This window comes from Syngnathus floridae, chromosome 11 (genome assembly GCF_059516105.1).
Source record: "Syngnathus floridae isolate MCC-2025c chromosome 11, RoL_Sflo_1.0, whole genome shotgun sequence".
NCBI classification, from domain to species: domain Eukaryota; kingdom Metazoa; phylum Chordata; class Actinopteri; order Syngnathiformes; family Syngnathidae; genus Syngnathus; species Syngnathus floridae.
The window spans coordinates 7,532,923-7,550,674 of NC_142423.1; the positions used below are offsets into that span (position 1 = coordinate 7,532,923).

The 17,752-nt window shown below is 43.6% G+C and overlaps 1 protein-coding gene and 1 non-coding gene across 3 annotated transcripts in view; one reads left to right on the plus strand and one right to left on the minus strand.

The window, feature by feature from the left end:
- celsr2 (cadherin, EGF LAG seven-pass G-type receptor 2) overlaps positions 1 to 17,752 on the minus strand; it is a 36,378-nt gene that overhangs the window by 5,855 nt on the left and 12,771 nt on the right. For both annotated transcript variants that reach the window (XM_088390173.1, XM_088390172.1), the window contains exons 2-17: positions 14,342 to 15,046; positions 11,258 to 11,480; positions 8,831 to 8,946; positions 8,444 to 8,532; positions 3,838 to 3,995; positions 3,315 to 3,478; positions 2,932 to 3,057; positions 2,557 to 2,723; positions 2,098 to 2,277; positions 1,904 to 2,017; positions 1,666 to 1,822; positions 1,448 to 1,589; positions 1,252 to 1,372; positions 669 to 852; positions 465 to 566; positions 225 to 319 (exon numbers count right to left, since the gene is read on the minus strand). In XM_088390173.1, coding sequence (XP_088246299.1) covers positions 225 to 319; positions 465 to 566; positions 669 to 852; positions 1,252 to 1,372; positions 1,448 to 1,589; positions 1,666 to 1,822; positions 1,904 to 2,017; positions 2,098 to 2,277; positions 2,557 to 2,723; positions 2,932 to 3,057; positions 3,315 to 3,478; positions 3,838 to 3,995; positions 8,444 to 8,532; positions 8,831 to 8,946; positions 11,258 to 11,480; positions 14,342 to 15,046 — 2,843 coding nt within the window. The remainder of the gene's footprint in view (positions 1 to 224; positions 320 to 464; positions 567 to 668; positions 853 to 1,251; positions 1,373 to 1,447; positions 1,590 to 1,665; positions 1,823 to 1,903; positions 2,018 to 2,097; positions 2,278 to 2,556; positions 2,724 to 2,931; positions 3,058 to 3,314; positions 3,479 to 3,837; positions 3,996 to 8,443; positions 8,533 to 8,830; positions 8,947 to 11,257; positions 11,481 to 14,341; positions 15,047 to 17,752) is intronic.
- On the plus strand, positions 8,599 to 8,670 carry trnac-gca (transfer RNA cysteine (anticodon GCA)). Its single transcript has one exon. It is a non-coding gene; the product is annotated as a tRNA-Cys (tRNA).

The window sequence follows — 17,752 nt, forward strand, 5'->3', positions numbered from 1 at the left end:
CAAACAAGAAATACTGAACCCAACTGTTTAATATCAGGGGTAGAATGGGTTAGTTGCTGATTTTAGCAGAATCCCAAAGAGATGTTTTTGTCAAAATTTGACTTAGGCCATTATTTTAAGAAGAAATCATATATGAAAAAAAATGTTAAAAATGGCTATGTATGACAAATATTTGAATTATTAACAATTGCTTTAAGGAGCAACGATAGAGTGAAATCACACACCAGCGCTCTCAGCTGGCTGAAGGTGACCGACGTGCAGTTGAAGAGATTAGGAGGCAGCCAGCCCTTGTGCTCGTCGCAGTGGCGAATGGCCGTGCCTGGGAAGGAAAAAGAGGAGGTGTGACTTGTTATTACATGAGGTGGGGAAATAGACTGCAGCTTAAAAAAAGCCTCCAGGCGACCTCCGTGTATTGCCATTATTTTATGCTAATCGGAAAGTAAGATAGTGAAAATACGCCCTACCCAAAGTCCCCTTGGGGCAGGGGACCGCTGCAGGGAGCCCAAACTTGGTCCGGGGCCACCAGATTCCAGCCTCGATGGCCTGAGGGCAGCTGTCATAAATGACTGGCACAGATGGAGCAGAACGTGGGGAAAATGGAAAAATATTTAGGACGCAGAACATTGGAATTGGAGATGAACCTGAGTGTCAATTTGATGGGCTGTTACCTTCGCAACCGTTAGAAGAAACCTCGGCAAAGGGGTTGTCGCAGCGGTCGCACTGGCGTCCGATCACGCCTGCTTTACACTGGCACTGACCGCTCTCGCGCTCACATGTTCTGGAAAAGGAGCCCACCGGGTAGCAGTCACACAGGAGGCAAGTATCACTGCCTTCGGGACGGTAGTGATTGTCCTGCAAAAGGCATAAATACAAATTGTAACTATTGTCCACCAGAGGGCAATATAATACAGATATCCAGTCACAAACCAATGAAGTATTTTTTTTTGCAGCCAATGAATAATATCTGCCTGTGAATATTGTTATATTGTCTGTCTACATGTTTTGATGCACCAATTGTGTTCAAATATCTGTTCGTCAAAGACTTATAACATCATAGATGCTAATCGTTAGCCGGTTTATGTTGTTTTCCATTATGTGTTAGCGTTCAGCGAGCACACTTTTCTTCCTTTCTTTAAATTCACATGTAATTCTTTTTATTTTATGTTTAGTTTGACAGTAAAATTTACCTGGTAGAAGCATTTTGAAAAAAAATGCTTAATTTCACCTAACCTCAAACATGCATACACTAACCTTACAGTGACACTCTCCACTGGTCTTGTTACAGTCCGAATCAAACCCGCGCTCAGTTGGACAGTTACACGGCCCGCAGGTCTTGTGACCCCACCAACCTCGGGGACAGGGCAAGTCAGTCCTGCAGGGACACAAGCACATATTTTAAAATATCCCAGCATACACACGGCGGGATTTTAATGTGGTGTCACCGTACTTTTTCTCGCAGTAATGGCCAAAGTAGTTGTGCGGACAGTCACATGTGTAACCGCGGGAGGAGCTGGTCTTCCTGGTGCACGTGGAATCGTGCTCGCACAGGTTGAGCGTGCACGCGTCCGTGCAGTTGGTACCGTAGTAACCTGCACACAAGAAAATGACACAATCCTGTAGCGGGTCATGTGATAAATGGATCCGTCTGCGTGAAATGATGCTGACCAGCACGACACGTGCACGAGTAGCTGTCCCAGTCGTCGTTGCAGTAGCTGTTGGCGGGACACGGGCTGGAGCTGCAAGGGTCGGGCACGTTGCAGCCCACCTCCACGTTCACTTTCCTGGCCTGACTCAGACTCAGAGCGCCACCAACCCGCAGACCCTGGACAGAGACCAACACAGGCTGGAAATGAACTTATGCAGGAGTGTGAGCCAATATATTCTCTTTGGAGAAGGATCTCACTTGTATGCACCCTCGGAAGCCATGCTGAATTTTCCCATCAGGCATCTCTAAGCCTCCAACACTCACAGCCTTCAGCTTGGACTCCTGCAACTGCCCATCCACCAGCATACTAGCCTGAAACACACAGACGACATTCAGTGCAGGTCTGCCCGGCAACAAGATTGTCATGAATAAATATTGCCATGTTTTCTCACCAGGTAGAGTCCTTGGTCTACTGATAGAACCGCTTTATGGTGGCCCGCCGGCCCGCCCAAACTGCTGATATCCAATTGCAAATGATGCCAATCTCCGTCGTTCACCAGTACCTCTTCCACGCGGGACAGCGTGGAGTCTTCCCCCCTGTGCAGGCCCATCAGCACACTCCCACCACGCAGCTGCAAAGGTGAAGAAAAGGACACAGGCAGCAGGGAGGGGAGTGAATCAATAAGAGAAAAGCACAGAGCAGGAGACTATTGAAAGCATAAAAACATTTACATTTGGAGTAGGAAAAAGACATGCTCAAAAAGTAGCAGTCAACTTTGTCACCATAAACTGAAATTTCTGTGTATTGCAACATACGATCAGTAAAATAGGATCTGATGCAACAAGCAGCAAACATGAGCGTTTAGGTTTGTGTTTTAAGTCTCCGTGTTTAAAGCCAAGCACGATCTCACCTGCAGAGTGAGGTTGTGTCGCAGGCCGGCGGAGATGTGCAGCACCATGGCGCTGGCCTGACGGGTGCGCACCATCAGCTCTACGTGCCAGGGGACGGAGGTGGTCGTCGCCAGGTTGTTCCACTGCAGCAGGCTGTTGCCCAGGAAACGCTGCGGGTTGGCCATCGCTGTGGAGAACAAATCATATTCATATTTGGTGGAATCTCGAAAGGCACTCAAATTGAAAAGACGAGTGGAGGCGCTTTTATTGAGCTGGAAGTCAGTCGGCTGTGTTCACTCCCACCATACAGCAAACGCCCCTTTGCTGCTTTTCTGGTTTAATGACTGGATGGACTCTTAGCGCAGACCCAAAAACACTTGCACTTTGCGCCTCACCTCTTTCACAGTTCCTTCCCCCGAATCCGAGCGGGCAGTTGCAGCTAAAGGAGCCCCACAGATTGACGCAGGTCCCTCCATTCAGACAAGGGTTAATGTTGCAGAAGTGTCTTTTGGCAGAACATCCTGAGAAGGTGAGAAAAAAAACACAAGAAAAAGATTCATCTTCATGCTTGATGTGTTCCTACCTCATTATTTCATCAGAGCAGCAAAGAAGGGAAGGTAGCAGACTATTGCAGTCATTTCCTCCTGATTCGTCTTCCCTGCTGTGCTCATTCTAATCAGTGTTTACTCTTTCTCACTTGGCAGCACACACTGACTACAAAACTCAACTAAAGCAAAGCCGCCTGAGCTATTGATTCTCGGACAGCGTCGCCACATACCTGGCAGCGTGCCGTTGTTAGCGATGAAGCCGGCCATGTCGACGCGCTGGTTGTCCACACGCAGGTTCTTCATGCAGCCCACAAATTGGTGGTTGCGCACCGGAAAGTCCTCTGGAAGTTTAGGGATCCCGCCGAGGAGCAGCGGACCGGTCAGGTCCAGTGATCTGATGGCATAGAACGCATAAACATTTAATACGTTGCGCAGTTTTGCATTGCCTGTTGCCTCTTAAAAAACATCAGCAGCTCTCATAAAAGGAGAAATGGCTAAAAAATTCATAACAGAAATAGAGCGCAGTCCTACAATTAGCGCCTGCAGATAAAATCGGAAAAGTAGTAAACATCCTGGAAAAAGTAACACCCTGGAGATGTGGAACTTCATTTCACGAGTTTACTCTTAATGAGCCCACAGCAAAGGAAGTAATGTGCTAAATTATGGACGTCAATAACAAAATCATGAGAGGATGTCTCGGCAAGAACTTTATTTATAACACCACTGCGGGAGAATTTCCTCAAATGTTCTTACTTTTTGCTCCCCGATTGGCTTCCCTGAGCGGAGCAGGTGTAGTGTCCAATCACATGGCCGAAGCGCAGAGCCACAGGGTTGTCGCAGTTGTCCACGGTAACCACCACCACTTTCTGGTCGGAGGGACCTTGCGGCAGGCCGGCCTGGTTTACGATGGGCTGTGGGAGAAAAAAAAAATATTTGATGTGAAAATTTGAAGTGATCGACAAGCCTCAACGCCTGGAACTTCTATGCTATGATATTAAGTTTGATGATATTCGATAATATATCCATAAATATAAGAATATAGGGGTGCCTTGAGGCATGAGTGTTCTCAAGATGTTTGGAACTGTCAAACTAAATCTCAAACAAAGAGAATTACGCATTTAAAACCACATAACTTTACCACAAATTCCTAGCTTAATGCTATAACATAATGGAAAATGCCATAGACAGACTAATGAATAGCATTAATGTGGCAGTGTTGTAAACATTTATGCAATGGATAATTGAACACAAGCGGTGCTGCAACATATGTAGACAGACAGCAATAATATTCACATGCATATATTCTTTATCCTCTGTGAAAAATGACTATCATTAATGATGTTACTGAGTGACTGGGTCACTGAATTAAAAATTCAGGCAGAATTTACCCAATTACATTTTTTTACCACAGAGTGCTTTACTGCAAGTACTTCCTAAAGTCCGTGGCTCCTTTCTGTGGCTTATTTTTTTGTTCATGCAAAATTTTGTGTCCGTTCAACAGCAAAAATAGCTTCTTCAGATTGACAGATTAAAGTATGAAAGGAAGCACAAGTAGAATCACACGGCTATTTTAAGACAATGCAGTATTTTGGAGTTAACAAGCAATCATAAATAGCAGTGTTAAGAAAATATTGTATTGTTCTGCCACAATGAGGAAAGGATTATTCGATTATTAAATCAGCAGAAATTCCAGCCAGTGCAAAGCTGCACACAGCTTTTGGCAGATTAGGCGGCGTAGCTTTGAAACTGGGAGAGATCAACCAAATGATCTTTTGCCTTGAGCCTGTTTCAGCCTCCCGTTCAGTTCTCAAAATCTGCTTATTACAGCTGCTGTTGTGCATTTGGATAATTCGTGCAACAATACAACAGCTAACGGCAGCGTATGGCCAGATAACGCACACACGCGCTAAAATGGCCGGCTCTCGGCAGGACATCATCCCTGTCAACAAAGGGTCGTCTTCATTGTCTGAGGAGCCAATTGTGAGGAGGCGGGCTTTGAGGGGCAACAAAACTAGGAGGGGGTGGAGGGGGTGTGGTCAGCGCAGGCCAAGAATGATGATCTATGAATAAAGGTCACAACCTCTTCTCAAACTGGGCAGTTTCTCTGAGGTCACGTCAAGCTCATATTAACCCTGAGCACGGGTTCAAGCTGCTGCAGTAAACGTAAAGCGAGGAAATGGCCAACAACGCAGACCCGCCCTCTCCCCCCGCTGCGCAGCTGACCGACCGCAGGAGAGGGCACGGCGCTGCGTCGTCAGCTGGTCAGACAGGATTTAGCAGGATTTAGCCCATCACATACACAGAGATGAGACAATGCGCCAGACGCACGCCAACCAGAAAAATGTTCAACGGAGCCAAGATTCAAACTCTGAACCCTAAGTTTGAGGTCGACTCGCTAACCACCATCCACCACGTTACCACATGAATTGGTTACTTTCTTTAAATGTACGATCGTTAGATCGTGGTGGAGGTCCGCTGTTTAGCGTGTGATGCTAACAGTTGTGAAATTGTCTCACACTTCATCATACTTGGCTGTTTCTCATGTTGCCCCTTTTGATGTCGCTAAATGAAGCAAGAAAAATATGGAATATGTCATACAGTGCATTCCAAGTGAAATGGATCCGCTCGTGTCCCATCTCTATTTTCTCTATTGCATCAAAACATTAAGCACTTGTTTGCATATGTGTTATATTAGTGTAAATTGTACACGTGGGGACAGAAAATGACTTGTGGTCTACTCTTATTTCTGACAATGAATAGGAAAGTGCATTTGTAGACCACATCACAACACATGGTGGTTTCCAAAAAATAAAAAGCTTGGCAATCTGAAGCCTACAAATTTGTACAAATGTTAAAGACTGTAAAGTGTTTACAGAGAATGGTTTTCAAAAAATATGTTTGAAGATAATAACAGTGGTCAACAGAACATTTTATTCGCAAACGACTTCATGTGTCCCTATAAGATTTTTTGAGGTTTATTAAAAAAATGTGTTTGCTAGCATGTCAGATTTTTAAAATATTAAAATTTTTTTGTTTTTCAATTTGATCCATTATAGTTTGCGCTGTACAGATTTTACCATGCGTTGTAATTTGAGGTTATGAAATTTACCCCGAAAATTTCACCTGTTGTTGAAACTAAACCTTCGTTTATATATTATATAATTAATTGATAATGTATATCATTTTGTCCCACCATTTTGTTTTTAATCGTTCAAATTTTATAGTGTTGCTAATAACACCCTTCTCTGTTTTTTTTTTGTTTATGTTTTTTTGGATAGAGTATCTTTTGTATTGGATGTACTGGACTGTGCTAGTGTCTCCCGAGTGTGTTTCACTTCCAAAATGTCTTCATACATTTAGTCCATTCAAGTCCCAGCCATTCATCCCCAGCTTGTTAAGTCAACTGGTTCTTTATTTTGTTTTTCAGCCGGCCAGTGTGTTACAAATTCGTCGATGATGAAAAAGGCAAACACGGCGTTTGAATCGGCCAACGGTGAAATCATCCGACATGCTCTTTTTTTTTCCTTCACGGTGTTGCCCCCACTCCCTTCCCACCTCCCCTCGCTTGTGAAAGGTCCGGAACAGGCAGCGCTCCAGATTGGACGCTCCTTCGCTGACCTCTCCTGTCATCAGTCACGGATGTTGACTCGCCAATAATGACTGACTGTCAGGACGACATTTGGTCACACAAAGGCCCGTCCTGTCAACCCTGATTGGAATGTACATATTTGCTCAAGTCCGACTTTGGATGTCCATGATGGGAGGATTATGGCAATATGAGTTTCTTGATACAAAAGGGGGACAGAAGGTGGGCAAAAGGAGCATGAGAGAAGTCACACGAGCATATGTGATCTAAGATTGACTGGAAAAACCATAGCAACAAGAGAACTGGGCCCTGAAGCGCAGCGTTCAAAACCCGAGTCAATACTTCTCGCCGCTTTTCTTCCGCTGCTCTCCTGCTCGCCCGAGAACACAGAGTGAGGAACCTTCCCCGGGGGCGCATCATTCACTGCCCGCGGTCCCAAAGGGAGCAGAGCCACGCACAAAGGCTGCGGTCATTGCCATTCTCCACAGCCCCGGCTACCATGAAAGCCACATTTCAATCTCAAACGCACCCCTCCCAAGCATCAGGCCCCACCCCCTGCTGATAGGGGCGCGTCATCGTGGGATATCTCCAGGAGGAGGAGCCACGTTGATATCTCTCGCCACGTGAGGAGGGATGGATCAGTCAAGGAATCAGTCTTCATGTTTTTTTTCTTAAGAAGACATTTTTGGAAATGATTCCAACTTGTCAGGAAGACTTAAGACTTTCTTTTTCCACTCCCGGGGCACAAAACAACAATAATTCAGCAATCCTTAACTGTGCTTTGGTGCTTAAGTTGCTGTGAAACCGTTTTAGAGCCATGGTAAATTATCAAATTACCAAAAGATGATATTCACTTCATCAAGTCTTTGTTTATCTATCTATGCTAGACATCGAGTTAGCCTAATTGTCTCAGTCATTTCTAATTTACTGTAACCAAATCTATAACAATTTTTTTTTCTCTTGTCATTCCAAAAACATACAAATATGATTTAGGCAACTAATATTAGGCTAAAAATAGTTTTTCCTCCTTCACTTCATGTATTTTTAAATACAAGGTGTCCAAAAACCTTTGACCATATAGACCGCAGACGCTTACCACAGAGCGTTTACTGTACAAAGACATGGGAATGTTACTGCAGCATAAAAAAAAAGTCATCTTTTTGTAGCAAGTTGACTAAAGAGTCCATAATAGGTCGTTGGCAAGGGGACAAGTTTTCCCAGCCCCTTTCATCACTTTTGTGGGCAGAGACATGCTATCACAGACATTGAATAGAAAATGTGAACTGCAGGGGTGAGTGGGGTCGGGGGGTGGTGGGCATCTTTATAATGCAAAGTGGCTTCCTCAATGGTCTAAAATGTGACATTCCGTCTGGGAAAGCGCAGACAGACAACAGATTCGCGCATTCCTCACTGATTGAGATGTTGACTTGTTGGGATGGAGAAATTCGTTAGTCGCAACATCTGCAAAGAAAATGTCCACCACCCACATAAATAAAAACCTGTGGCAGCTTTCTGGATGATCATTTTGTCAGCAGCTATTATTTAGCAACATGGATGTGACGGACCAACAAAGTGGCTTCACTCCCGCTTTGTCACTCATTCATGCAGCCTTCAATAGAATCAGACCTCTGATTGACATTTTGCTGCAGATAAAGCAGGATTCCACTCATTAAGTTTTGTCTGGATTGTCTGTGTTCTTGTGTCTTAGGTTCTGTCAGCTGATTGTGCTGCCATAATTAAAAGGAGGGACGTGCACGTGGGCTGAGAACATACCTTGTTGTAGTAGTGGATCTCCACCACGTGCCACTGGCCGTCGCTTACGCCACCCACAATAAAAGGTGTAACGGTGGTCTTGGTTTCACCTGGAAACAATAAGAATGATAAAATTGTGACCCTCAGTCAGGGACAGTTGACTAAATACTCAATGTGGGGGTATAGCTCAGTGGTAGAGCATTTGACTGCAGATCAAGAGGTCTCTGGTTCAATTCCAGATGCCCCCTTTTAAATATTACTTCACAAATCTTGACACTTGTCATAATGAGATTGCTTATGGAGGATTTTTGTAGTCCAAAATGTAACCTAAAATTTTAATATCGTCAATATTTGGTGAGATGATTTGCAAATCTAAAGAAGTCTTAAACTAATATGAACATTTATTACCTGCAGAGAAGGTGACTTGAATCTGTTCATTGATGATTTCCATGGCAATGAAGTCATGTTTCTCATTGAAGCGGCCGTTGTACAGCAATAAACCGTTGGGCTCTTTCGTGGCAAATCTAGCACACACACACAAAAAAAAGGTCAACTCTGTTGCCTATTACATAAAAAGAAATCAATAATGTCAAGTATTTACAAATGTGATCAAAACAAAATTATATAAAAAAAAAAGTTAATTTAGAGAAATAATGCAGAGAATCACTTCAGTCTTGTTTTGGTCTGCGACAGCTTGTTTTATAGAGATGAGAATATGCGTTACACATAACCGATAACAAACGATAAGCATGACTGTGAGCAAGAGAACTTTACAGCAGAGAGATGGCCGAAGACACACAAAGGAAGTGTGCCATGAATAACGATGGGCACATTAAACAAAACAGACATGAGAAAATCTAGGCCGACGTCAAAGTGGGGAGTGGGTCGGACGTGGCGGTGAGTGAGTGAGTAGGAGGACGAGGGGGGGATGCATTATTAGTGCACGGAGGCAGAAGCGAGAAGGAAGAAGTCGGCTTCGGCAGATTACCGAGTCTATGTTTGCATCTGGATCTCAATGGGTAACCAAGGGGTGATGGGCAAACAAGCTTAACAATATCAAATTCAATAATTCAAAACCATTTTTTTTCTTTTTCTCCATATTAACACATTGTATAGGACAAGTATATCCACATAAAAAAAATTGCAAAAAAATAAAACACAAAAAATGGCCAATTTCCAAAGTTAAGGGACAAAATAATCAGTCAAATGTTCTTCTAAAATGAATTCATAAAACGCCCTATTAAATCCACAAAATGCCGACTAAAATAACGATTCTGACTCTCTCCCTCGACAGCCCCTTCTCGTCTTTGACGTATCAATTTAAAAGGCTCCACTACCTTAACCTCCCTCGGGGCCCTTGGAACCATAAGAGTAATCAGCTGGAAGTAACCACGCACATCGCTTTGTGTCGCATTAGGCACCCATCAGTTAAAAAAAACAACCAGCCTGCCCTTATGTTGGGGGGCCATGTCACGCGATGTTGCAATGGATAAGACGTGAGCACTGAGGAGGAATCAAGAGTAACGTGCATGTGAGCATTCCACAACAAGGTTGAAAAACACTTCCACATGGGCCCCGTCAATGTGATTCCTAAGCCAACCTATTCGCATTCTGATCCGTCCATCATAACACAAATTGATCCCGAGCGAAACCCGATCGGCGTCGGTTTAGGTGTCACCGCCATTTGTTCTCCTTCACCTGCCTCGGGGGGTTGGAGTATCGGCACCTTTTACGTGACCTGCTACTGAAATGAAGAGCGCTTTCAAAACTAGTCGGGGCAGTTCTCCATCAAAAAAGACGCCGACATCCGAGCCGGGCTTAAAAGAAGGCCGGGCCCGGAAGGATCACAAGGGGGGTATTGTTTTCAAGTGCGGACATTATGAGGGTGGACCCCTGATTCCCTATGATGCAAACTTAGATATTTGGCAATCCGATTTCAAATTGACACACTTTTATTGCCGATTCCATTTCTGATCATCACCGAACAACTTTCGAGGCCAAAGAAAATGGCTGAAAACTAAGTTCTAAGGTGAATGCACTCACATTACTCCCACACTGACTGCAGGATCTCAACTCACTTTTCCTTCTTTCCACTAGCCACGAAAAAGCCAGCAAGTGCACAGATGTCATGTGCTCTGTTGTTTAGCGGTGGTTCTGCATTTATTTTTAGGTCAGGTGCTAGAATGTGACGGAAAAGGCCTGGATGTTCAATGATACCCTGAGAGGTGTGTGGAGGTGGATGAGCAACTGAGTCACATTGCACAAAAAGTAATGGGGCTGCTAGAAATAATATAAGTCATACACGGTCAAGGATACAGGTAAGGCGGATGATACACGTAACAGAGGTTTTGCAGGTGATGTTGTTGATATAAATAATATACTCAAATCTAGGTAATGATTCAGTGTGAAAATCGAAAATCACAATTTGATATGAAGCCTATTAGCATCTCATTAAATGCTTTGCTTTCCAAGTAGCACCACAATAATGACATTGAAAATAAAGTTGCATAGGAGGCCAAAGTCAATTAAAGTGTATTAGATTTAAATATTAATTTGGAATAGTACCCAAACTAATGTTTACAGATTAAATGCGGATTTATGACACTAACGTGACATACCATTGAACTGCACTGAACAAATCCACTTGACTGGATTAATAAATTGCCACTTTTACATACAGGTTGAACATTTAATTAAGCAATTCTTTCACATACCACCAGAGGGAGCCCCACACATGACCCTGCATTCAACATGAGCTCCATTTGTGTGTCATGTGACTGTCGTTAATTCTAATGGCAAAGTAGCTATCTATAAAATGCGATTATTTCAACTTACGTGAGCGAGACAGTGAAATGGAAGCGTTGGCGGAGACCCTTGAAGGTGAGGAAGGAGTTTGGAGGGAAGTTTCGTGTGGTCATCTCACAGTAAGGCTTCTCGTAGCCGCCCGAGGGACACTCGCACTTGAAGCCGCCCACCAGGAGGTTCACGCACACGCCGGCGTTCTTGCAAACTCCCGCAGCACAGCGGCCTGAGCGCGAAGACAGCTCACAGCGCTCGCCTAGGACATAAAAAAAATGAAATCATGATGATGAACCATAACAAAACAATGCTGCTAAGCTTCCATTGCCAAGTGGGTGCAACAACGGGGTGCAGAGCTCAGAGTGACAAATACTCACCATCTCCCGATTAATAATTCAAACTAGTTAATATAAGCAGCGACCACATGTGAGCACTTTCCGCCGGCATAAATCATTAAGGCGGCAAATTGCACAGACACCTCGCAGATGGGCGCAAGATGCCTTTAAAGTTTACTTGACACGTGCATAAATGATCAATGCAATTGGAATATGAGCCTATGTTAAATTATGTATTTTAAAAATGTCATTTTGTTATTCCCTAAAGCACCATAAACTAATCCCTGGATATTAAACAAGCGTAAACTCATGAAACATTGACAAACAAGAGTCAATATTTATGCAAAAAATATGCAAGAATTCTATATGTCAGCACGGAAGAAAACAAACTTGCTTGCTTAAAATTTACAAAATACTCCATTTGACCACGACTTCGTATTCATGAGAGTGCGCTCGACTGAAAAGTTAACGACAACACTTCAAGTGTCCAACAGAGTAAATAAATTTGTTCACAAGCTATTTCCAACACTTACTTACACCTTTGGCTAAAACGTATCAGGCTTGGCTTAATGAGCCAAAGAAGCAAGAGAGGACATTTCCTCCGAGACGTACGTGCTCGGGGAACATTGTCAGGCTGCTAGGTAACAGGAGCATCGACGTCCCTCTGGAAGAAGCACCGAGCTCAACTTTTAATTACACACTTGTACCTGTAATGAGGTCACAGTGATTGGGTCATGGTCGCTACAAGGAAACTTTGGCCCTTTCCCTCTTAGCAAGCCGTTTTGTTTGTTTCTGCTTCAGAAACTGTTGTCTCTTAAATGATCAGCCAGGATTTGTCATGTTTTTATATTCTTCTCTCAGAGATACATTGAAGTTGTTGTCATTTTCTGGCAACAGTGTGAATATGCTTTTGAAAAGAAGATTTGTTCCAGCCACTTTTAAAGCCCATAAATGAATTCTGGATGAAAGTATGAACGCAAACGGCATGCCAAAAACAAGCGAGGGTGCCAGCCAGCAGGCTGTGTAGAAAGTGGGGGTGTTCTCTCACAACTCGCTGTGTTCTTGTTTGTTCACTCGCTTGCGTTGTTGCGAGCAACATTTTCACCATTGCAAATTTGCAATTGAACGTTGTTGTCATTCGTTTATCTTGTCGCTAAAAAGGGATTTTTGAATACACATTAGCAGAAATTCAATCTATTTGTAATATTTATTATTAAATGTATTATTCTGCCTTTGAAAACAATTAATAATACAATCAAGACACTTAACTTGGATCATCATTAATGAGGCACTATTAATCTTGGACACTACTGATAAGTAACATCAGTATTATTCTACTGAAAAAAAAATGTGTTGACCTTTTGAGTGGTTGCACAAAATAAAATCATCTGCATTTTTTTAAGTAGACTACATCTGTGATTATATATTTTTTAACCATGCAAGGCCATTCATCTATATCCATCTCTTCAGCAACCCAAAAAAACAACTCAGGCAATCAAAATCATTCACTCTGTCTTTCGGAAGAGTGTTAAAAATGATGGCCACAATTCCTTCTGTGTTTTTTTTCCCCCCATCACTACCATCTGGCAAACGCCTACGGTCCAACACGCATTGCATTCACACATCCGTGCACCGTAACGAGCTCAACTATACCTCACATTGTTCATCCCCTTTAATTGCAGTTACGTGAATCAAAGGTGAGCGCTTTGATCAACACAACTTCAAGTCATGAGAGAATAAATGCACGGAATAAAACCTGCGTGAGTGACGGTGACAGTATGACAGCTTCAACACCCCCCCTTACCCCCACTAACTTGTGAATATAGCCCAGTCTGCTGCTTCCAGAGTGAAAATCCGCTCACTTTCACCCACTCACATGACAACTCCCGTTAAAAGCGCCCACAGTTCAACTCTGACACCCACGGCCGTGCACGAGAAGATGTAAGTGGCGTTCAACCTGATGATGGGGGGGCCCACATGCTATTTCAGGTGCTACGGCAGGTGAGAGAAAGCATTGGAATGTTGGATATGGTGTAATGGAACAGTGTGTGGGTGGGTAAAATGTTTGGGACATCACTCTGCAGCACGGTTTTGTTCATATGTTCTGCTTTTCTTGGTAGCAATAGTTCATTGGAATGAAAATATTTTTTTTGATTAAAATTGAGTTATCTCTTGGAGCATTAAAATATTTTTAAATGGAAAAACTAAATTCAAAATTTCATATTAATTCTCAATTTTCACAAAACATTTTTCCGTGTAAAACAACCTTCTGTAATGGAATTAGAATTTTCGTGCATCTGTTTGATTTTTAGTCCGCACTATTTGTCAAAATTAGTTGCAAGCGGACAACGACAATAACAACTGAGTGACTCTTTTTAGCCAAGGGGCTCTATTCTCAGGAACAGTGAAAATCTGTCGTCTGGCATAACGCTGCACAAAGGTGGTGGATGTGAGGGAGGGAGGCGTGCGCTGCTGTGGGCGTGATCATTGGTGACTTCAATCTTGACCTATCAAAGTGGCTGTTTTGTATTACATGTTAGCATAAGCTAATGCACTTTTTTGATAGCTAAGGAAAGACTTTATAAAGTGTGTTTTATCAATTAAAATCTGTTCAAAGTGTGTTGGAGAGGTAGAACGATTAAAAAGAAATAATAATAATATGGTCTCTCTATATCACAGATTTTTACCGAACATGGGCGGGTCTGGAACATGTTCCCAAAATGGTCCACCAATTTCTGAATAAAGCCACATTCTCATTGATAATTTTGTAAGTGAGGCCTCTCACCTGTGTAGTCGTCCATGCACTCGCAGGTGAAGCCTCCTTCTCTGCTGCGACACACGCCGTGAACGCCGCAAGGTTTGGAATAGCACAGGTCGATCTCGGTCTCGCAGTAGTCTCCCGTAAAACCGGTGGGACAGCGGCAACGCAGGCCGGCGATGGGGTGGATGGGCCTGAAGAGGATGGTGTCGGACGCCACGAAGGGAGCCAAGCTGTCAAACTTGAGCACGGACACGCACTTCATGTAGTTCTCACAGGGCTCGCGCAGGCAGATGTTGTCGTCAAACGGCAGAACTTCCTGGGAGGAGATCTGAGCCAGCAAACTGCGGTTCAGGTACAGCCTCTCCTGGAGTTCCTCGGAGCCAAAAAACTCCGCTCCTCCTCCTTCTTCCCCTCTTCCGCCGCCGTCTTGTCCGCGCTCGCCGAGGCCCGGAGGCCGCTGGGGGGCGTCGCCCGGCACCGCCACCGACAGGCTGACATTCAGGATGCGGGCGCTGACGTCGGTGTCGTCTTGAATGTTAAAGATAATGACGTCTTCGGGGGCTGCCGAGAGCACGCGAGCCACGCCGTCCAGGAACTGAGCGAGCAGCAGGGACAGGAAGTGCTCCTGAGAGGTGTTGGCGAGCCTCAGTGTGATGCTGTTGGACAACATCTCATCGGTGATGATTGTGACTTGAAGGAGGCACTGGGCCGACACGGAGTGGACGCCATCTACACACACGCACGCACAAAAAGACAAAGAGTTAACTGTGTTAACAGTATTTTTAAATATGTGCATGTCATCTCCCACATTTATTAAAAATAGTATTATTTTTACATTTGCACTTAGTAGCAGGTTTCAAGTGATATTGTTCCCACTTGACCGAGTGAACTGCACTGTTGAAGCAATGGCGCTGAAGTTCCAAGCGCACCTGCCAAGTGTAAACACAGCCTACAATAGAAGGACGCTTATATGAAACACTGTCCTTAAAATTCTCCGTTCAAAAGCAGAGTTCATCTCCTGCTATGCCTTTTACACATGATAATAGACTTAACGCCAGGTCCACAAAAGAACAAGCTTATGTTTCCATTCAATACATCCCAACTCCTAATCAAGAATATTACGCTTGCATTCAGCGTAAAATTCCTCCTTTCTTTCTCCGGAAGAAGAAACGCTTCTTCATTTTACATGCCAAGTCTGCAAGTTCAACAGTTGAAGCATTTCTCAGCCCGGCTTATCACTTGTCTTGTATCCTCTTGTTCCTCCCCCCCCATACCACGTCGAGTTTTTGAAAGTCCGCCATGAAACTTCAATATAGTGCGTAATGTTTTTTAAAAAAGAATTAATTTTAGACAAAAAAAGAGCGAAAATTACATTTGAGAAAAGTACATTTGTTCAAATGGGTAGTATTGTCATGTTTGTTGTCAGCCAACTTAATGTTGATAATATTCTATCGGTCAGGTCTGCAGGCAGAAAACACAAAACCAGCTCAATCGACTCAAACGTGTGGTGAAAACAGGCCGGCCGACTCCGCTCTCCCCCAAAATCAATGGGCCGCTTTGTTTGAGGAGCCTGGACGCAGGCCAGAGGGCAGAACCTGTGTGCACAACTCGCGCAAACAAACAGAAAACTTCCCAAAGTTACCAGATCACCATTTGGCATCAGGGGAATGCCAACCACAAGGAGGAAGAGGCCGAGGACGAGGAGGGGCTGGAGCGCTTGTCATAGAGGAAGCGAAAGAGAAGCATGTTTGACACGGTTCTAATCCCTCTGTTTTCATTTAAGAACCTCCGACACAGCAATAATAGATGACCCAAGTGGAGGAAGTACAGAAACAAGCGGGACGAATTCACACTGTACTGTCAACACACATGCACACGTACGTGCACGCATACACACACACAGCTGTGTACGCAAGACAATTCTTGCATATAAAGAAAAGCTGATATAACAACAGAATACTGAATGAAGACCCCACAACGGACACACAAGTTTAACTGAATGCTGAAACATGGCTGCCATTATTTTTATATATATAAAATGGCCGCCCCCTGAAATGAATATAAATGGCTTGATTTTGCTGTTTAATCAAAGTAATACACAACTTCTGACATTTTTCAGTCTACAAACAATCCAAATAAATCCATCTGTCTTTTGACACCGTTTTTACTGGCTATTGACGTCTTTATTTAAGCACAGGGGGGTCCTGCATCCATGTTGCTCAATTTTCCGAGGATTGATGATCACAGCAAGCAATGCAGCACGTCATGTCAATAAAACAAAATCAGTAGAAATTGCTCATGATGAATTTCAACAGCTGAGCTGCATGTGAGATGAACAAACTAAGTACACTTGTAAAATCCAATGAGAATTTTTTTTTTTTTACAGTTTAATGCTCATGTTTCCAGGTAACACACAATGAAATAATTTTGGGGTTCCCGACTGCATTTTATTGCCAGTTTGATATGTTTTATTTTGTGTATAATTAAACAAACACATTAGTCAGTGTTTGCTAATATGTTTGCTAATATTAAATCAGATGTCAGTTTTGTCACTTGCTTGCACAGGTATCACAAGGTCACATTACAACATCAGTAAGTGAGTGCGCTGAGCAAAGCAACAAAAGTTTAGTCGCCGCCGCACGTTTCACCCCGTTTCATCCATTCATGCCCATTCTGGCCGCGTTTCTGCAACGACATTAGCCAGATAAACAGCTCTCACTAAAGAGGCGCTTTTAAAGTATGAGGACAGACATGGCCTTAATTATGCCCTCTGCCAACTCGCATTCTTGGATGTGAGCTCGGGCACAGCTCCAGGCGTGGATGCAACGCTGGGAAAGTGAGCACGAGGAGAATCTCCTCTGAAAGGAAGCAGACCATCCCTCAAATGGGTCATTCTCCATGGAAGGATTCTCCGCGGAGGAAGAGAGAGGGGCTTTTTGGGCCAAATGAGGAACATTTAGGTCCCAGACCTGGAGTGTGACGCCGCTTTCACTTCGGACCCTTGTGGGAGCCTCTCAGCTAAGGGGATGGCGCCAGGGAAAAGATTAAACACACACTGTGGTTACGGGTTGGGCCACGGCGCTACACAGGACCGAGTGTGTGCATGCCTGTGTTAATGTACACGTCAGCACATGTAAGCAGAGACGATTATTTGATATTTAAGTGACTATTTGATTGTGATGTCAAACACTGCTTTTATTAGTTATTGACTGTAAATGTCGCAAGTAAAATTCAAATTCTGGTCACCTGGGTCATTTTTAGATCATTTAAAAAGTAAACAAACTGAGATACTTAAAATTTTAGTATTGCATTCTAATAAATAGGACAGCATTTTCATTGCAGTAAGTCAACAAATATTATACACTTGTGCATAATGTTGTATTTTTAAGTCTTCAGGAGGTCTTAATGGTCGTGATAATTGCCTGCTGAGGGACA